At 41.4% G+C, this 5,490-nt stretch overlaps 1 protein-coding gene across 1 annotated transcript; it reads left to right on the forward strand.

The window, feature by feature from the left end:
* The first annotated feature begins 1,306 nt into the window (after positions 1-1,306).
* Positions 1,307-5,249, forward strand: LOC112893042 (aspartic proteinase-like). The gene is made up of 12 exons (XM_025960188.1): positions 1,307-1,461; positions 2,084-2,439; positions 2,533-2,593; positions 2,687-2,781; positions 2,865-2,977; positions 3,071-3,344; positions 3,433-3,546; positions 3,656-3,720; positions 3,821-3,962; positions 4,059-4,178; positions 4,587-4,675; positions 4,796-5,249. The coding sequence occupies exons 2-12, from the start codon at positions 2,089-2,091 to the stop codon at positions 4,878-4,880; spliced, it is 1,509 nt and encodes a 502-aa protein (XP_025815973.1). The 5' UTR covers positions 1,307-1,461; positions 2,084-2,088; the 3' UTR covers positions 4,881-5,249.
* The last annotated feature ends 241 nt before the right edge of the window (positions 5,250-5,490 follow it).

Raw genomic sequence — 5,490 nt, forward strand, 5'->3', positions numbered from 1 at the left:
TGCCTGGTGTCAAACTTGCAGTTTACATAAAGCGGTTTTCTAGAAAACGTTCTTGATCTGCCAGGAACAGCGAACGTGGGTAAATTAGTACATTAGTACATATCTGGTGAAAATGACGTTAGTATTGAAAAAAAAATGAAAATTCTTTAAAACATACCAAATGGTTTCCTGAAAATTTGAAGCGCTTCACTGGTGTAGTACATCCATGATCGATACCAAGTTTGTTATATTTTTTTGAAAGAAATATCTAAGTTTGTTATTGAAAAAGATGAAAAAAGTACAACTTCCAGGTGCAATCTGACTGCATGGTGCATGCCAAATTTTTTGCCTTGTACATCAATTGCATCCAAAAGTTTTTTATTTTTTTTTCATCTTTCTAATGATCAAATTTGAACTTGGGATTTTTTTCGTGCACATAGAACTTGGAATGGTGCATTCGAAAACTGTTTGATATGCATTTGAACATTTTTCTTGAATTTTCAATAATTGTGCCATTTTCAACGGCGATGATGAGATGAATCAGATGATCACCAGCATGCGCATACACGTGAAGCGCGTGCGCGTCAGTTTGGTGGGGCATCAATGTCAGCCGTCAGACGCAGCATGCCTGCGGTCCGCTCGCTGTTGGAGACTGGAGTGTTGGTGGCATTTGTCGGCGCCCTCTGCTAGAACAGAAGAATCCCCTCCACCGATTTTTGCTCTCTTTTGTGAAGCCTATCCGTTTAATGGCCAACCACCGCTGCAGTTGCGCAGCACCGAGCTCAAGCAAATATCTCCACATCGAACACAGCGTGCCGACCTGTTGCTTTCAGCTTTTTTGATTTTCTTAACACCGTTCACCCACCTCCATCTTTTATCTATCACTTTATTATATATAATCGCATCCTGTTTTATTTTGTTCTCCGGAAGAACCGGTCTAAAGAGAATAAAGAAGGTCCTGTTCGGACCAGAATCGAATATTAAATATAAATTAATGATAAAATTAATTTGATAATCCATATGCTAATTCACTATATGAATCTATTAAGTTCAATTAATTCATAATTAGTCTAGTGATACTATAATAAATATGTATTGATTAGATTTAATAGATTCATCTTGCGAATCAGTTCTAGACTTTCACAATTAGTTTTATAATTAACCTCATGGGATGCAAACACTCCGAAGCACCTTGGTTTACTTTTTTTTCTTTGAAATAAACCCTTTGGTTTACTTGGCAGTAAATAATTCTGCCCTTGACATGTAGGGCAGCCTGCCTATGGTCCCACTTGTCAATGAAGGTCCACCAGCACGCAGTACGCACACTTCATTGCGCTTTGACGGTTGGCATCTAGACAGTGCCACAAGACTGACGGCTTCATCCGATTGGTGTGTGTGTCTATTTATTTTCCACTCTTTCCCCTCGACCTCTCCACTAGCCTTCCCCTTCTCTGCAGTTGGGGAAGCATACGCGGAAGCCAGGTACGGGCCATGCCCTAGCTAGCTAGCTGCTTGTTTACTTTTACTCACTCTTCTATTCAGATATTTTAGTTACCATCCGTTCCGGTGTTCTCAATCGTCCTGTTGTGGATTAGTAGGCACCCTTGCATATATCTGTTGTGATTTCTTCTTCCTGTTCCTGTCTCCTTCTTGACATACTGGCAACTACCAACTTCGATTTCAGGAATCCGTAGTTACTGGATAACAGAATAACAGGATTCATGCGAACCGGTAGTTGTGTTTTCTCCGAATTTCGACACATCCTTTTAGGATATTTCTCGAACGAAATGAATTGCTTAGTTTTTTTTTGTTTGCATGAAGTTCGAAGACAACAGTGCAGTTCTCGCATGGATAAAAAAAAAAGAATTTAGTTACTTAGGTATGTTCGATTCAGAAGTCGTGTTTTGATTTTTCAAACAGTATTATCTTCACAAATCCTCCTCCCCCCCCCAAAAAAAAGAAAAAGAAAAAAGGAATAAACCTTCAAGGAAATCTCTATACAGTAAGTCGTTTTGAATTGGTGGGCAAGCTAGTATTAGATCCACACGTGATCTGCATACCAAGCGTTTCCTCTGATTGGGGCTAATTTTCTCATGGAGTTCAGGGACCATGGGGCAGAAGCATCTTGTGTTGCTCACTTGTTTTTGGATCCTGTCATGTGCCTTGCTGCTTCATGCTTCCTCCGATGGACTGCTAAGAATCAACCTCAACAAGAAGAGACTGGACAGGGAAGCTTTGGCTGCTGCAAAATTGGCTAGGAAGGAGAGTCACCTTCGAAGGTTCGGTGGTTCTCGCCAGTCTCTCAGTGCCTCAAGTGATGATATAGTTCCTTTGCACAACTACCTGGACACTCAGTACTTTGGAGAGATTGGCATTGGCACGCCACCACAGAACTTCACAGTGATTTTTGACACTGGAAGCTCCAACTTGTGGGTTCCCTCCTCAAAGTGCTATTTTTCGGTATGTTCATTGTCTGAAATTTTTGAGATGCCGGTGCATGTTTTAACGCAAGTAAGATGCAATAAATTTGATATTTATATGCCCACATTCCAGATAGCATGCTACTTTCACCACAGATACAAGTCAGCCAAGTCGAAGACTTACAAAAAGAACGGTATGAAAGAATATATTGCTTCTGTAATTGATTTTCCTTTGGCAAGTTAGAAACCTGGCTGGTAAACACTGACATGTCATTCAAACTGTACAGGGGAAACTTGCACAATAACATATGGTTCTGGGCAAATTGCTGGCTTCTTCAGCAAAGACAATGTGTTGGTCGGCAGCCTCGTTGTCAAAAATCAGGTGAAATGTAAAGCAGTAAAAGTTATGCCTCAACAGCAAGTTCATGCATAATTACTAACAGTATAGTACCATTATACTTTCAGAAGTTCATTGAGACAACCCGTGAAACCAGCCCTACCTTTATCATTGGAAAGTTTGACGGAATTCTTGGCCTTGGATTTCCTGAAATTTCTGTGGGAGGAGCACCTCCAATTTGGTACGTATTCAATCCATTCTTAAATCAAGTCACACAACTCGAAACCTGAGCCTTTCTCAGTTTAACAATTTCTCTGCTTTATGCAACAAATAGGCAGAGCATGAAAGAGCAAAAGCTGGTCGCAAGGGATGTTTTCTCGTTCTGGCTTAACCGTGATCCTGATGCATCTGAGGGAGGTGAACTTGTCTTTGGCGGTGTTGACCCAAAGCACTCCAAGGGAACCCACACATATGTCCCTGTTACCCGCAAAGGCTACTGGCAGTTTGACATGGGGGATCTTCTGATCGGTGGCCACTCAACAGGTTACTGTGCTGGTGGTTGTGCTGCTATTGTGGACTCAGGGACTTCACTTCTTGCTGGCCCAACTGTATGTGTTCCTGAATCCCTTAGTGTAGGATGCACATTTAAAATGTTTTGGAATAGTTGTGTTATTTTGCATATTGTTCTGCTTCCAGACCATAGTGGCTCAAGTCAATCATGCAATTGGGGCTGAGGGAATCATCAGTGCAGAATGCAAAGAAGTGGTGCGAGAGTATGGAGAGATGATCCTTGAGTTGCTCATTGCGCAGGTTTGGTGCTTGCTCCTTTCCCTTCTGCCATATGATTTTCATTGTGATGCATGTGTTTTGTACATTGATATTGCAAGTGTCTGATTACAAAAAATTTGTGATTGAACAGACTAGTCCACAAAAGGTGTGCACTCAGATCGGACTCTGTGTATTCGATGGTACCCATCCTGTCAGGTTAGCTGAACTATACATTAAATGTTACTTCCCGCTGTAGTATCTATGCATCATTTTCTTTTTCGTAACAGGCTTTCTGTTTTCATGAATCATTGCACAGCAACCCAATTGAATCAGTTGTTGAGAAACAAAAGATTGGTTCTGATCTTTTCTGTACTGCTTGTGAGATGGCTGTTGTCTGGATACAGAATCAACTCCGAGAAAACAAGACGAAAGAGCTCATTTTGAACTATGCTAATCAGGTTGGGTTACTAACTTCGTTAGCTTACATCAACCCTTTTGATGTTGAAATGTGTTGGACAACATGACAGCTTTTCCAATTCCAATGTGCATTGTAGCTCTGTGAGCGCCTACCTAGCCCCAATGGTGAATCAACTGTCGACTGCCATCAGATCTCAAAGATGCCAAATCTTGCATTCACCATAGCAAAGAAGACCTTCACCTTAACACCAGAGCAGGTAAATTTCTAGTTGCATTTTCTTCAGTCTTGGAATTAATAGTGAAGCTTTGATCGAGGGGAAATGTAATCTCATTTCCATATTTAAGTTCTAAAGACTACTTTACTGCAGATTTTGTTTGGGGACAAACTTCTTGTTGTAGTTCTTTGCAATGATTAATAATTGACAAATTTGATTCCAACGAAATCAAACAGTCATACTATATCTTCAGTTCGGAAGTGTATCTAACCAAATAGCACTGACAGTTCACTCCATCCTAGAGCTGTGGAGGTTTAGCATAGCTCTCATTCTATTCTAAAACACTGCCTTACATGATATTAACTTCAAGCAAGTTGTCATTGTTGCTTTTTTTTCATATGCCTTTTTACCAAAGGAGAGTTATCTAACCTTATGGCCATTGTGATGCAGTACATTGTGAAGCTGGAGCAATCAGGTCAGACTATCTGTATCAGTGGGTTCATGGCATTCGACATACCGCCTCCTCGTGGCCCGCTCTGGTATGCTATTGCTGACCAACAGTATTTGCACAACTAGCACCAACCCACATTCTGGGGTTACTGTATTGCTCTAGATAGAAGCAAACCTGCAAATCTAACATCGCCTCTTGAAACATTCAGGATCCTTGGGGACGTTTTCATGGGCGCGTACCACACCGTTTTCGACTTCGGCGAGAACAGGATCGGGTTCGCCAAGTCTGCCTGAGGAGCGGAGTCCTTCGCCGTAGTGACGTCTCCAGTTTATTATCGCAGTATTGTACATATATGGCAGACTGGAATAAGCTGCGAAGTTTAGTAGTGTATGCACGCCGAAACCTGTAGGGCTATCCGACTATGACAGGGTATGTGTTTGCAAATGGAGCTAAGCTATTTATGAAGCTCCGGGACATGGAATTCCATGCATGTGATCAGCATGGGAGCACGATGAGGATTAGGACTTTTCACCTGATCTCATCATGTTTATTGGCCTCGACTAGTAAGTGGGCTGTATCAACAGTAGCCATTTCGGACTTGTTTAAGAATGCAGCTTTGCACGATCGTTATGGCAATGCAATAATCTAGAGCTTTACTAGGATGTGTCAGCTTACTATCGACTCTGACGGAGAATGTTGTGAAGAAAATTAGATTACTGATCAATTTCTATAATTATTTAATTACTTAGTGATTAATGATATCACATTAGTTGCTCACTATTCACGAAAGGGTCAATCCGAAGGAGTGTGTCCCTTCAACTCTCAGTCCCTTCGACCCTCGGCCCCTTGGGCATGTATAAAAGGAGTGGTCCCCTATCAATGGAATACAACAATTCACTCCAT

This window comes from Panicum hallii, chromosome 5, assembly GCF_002211085.1.
Source record: "Panicum hallii strain FIL2 chromosome 5, PHallii_v3.1, whole genome shotgun sequence".
In the NCBI taxonomy this organism is placed as follows: Eukaryota; Viridiplantae; Streptophyta; class Magnoliopsida; order Poales; family Poaceae; genus Panicum; species Panicum hallii.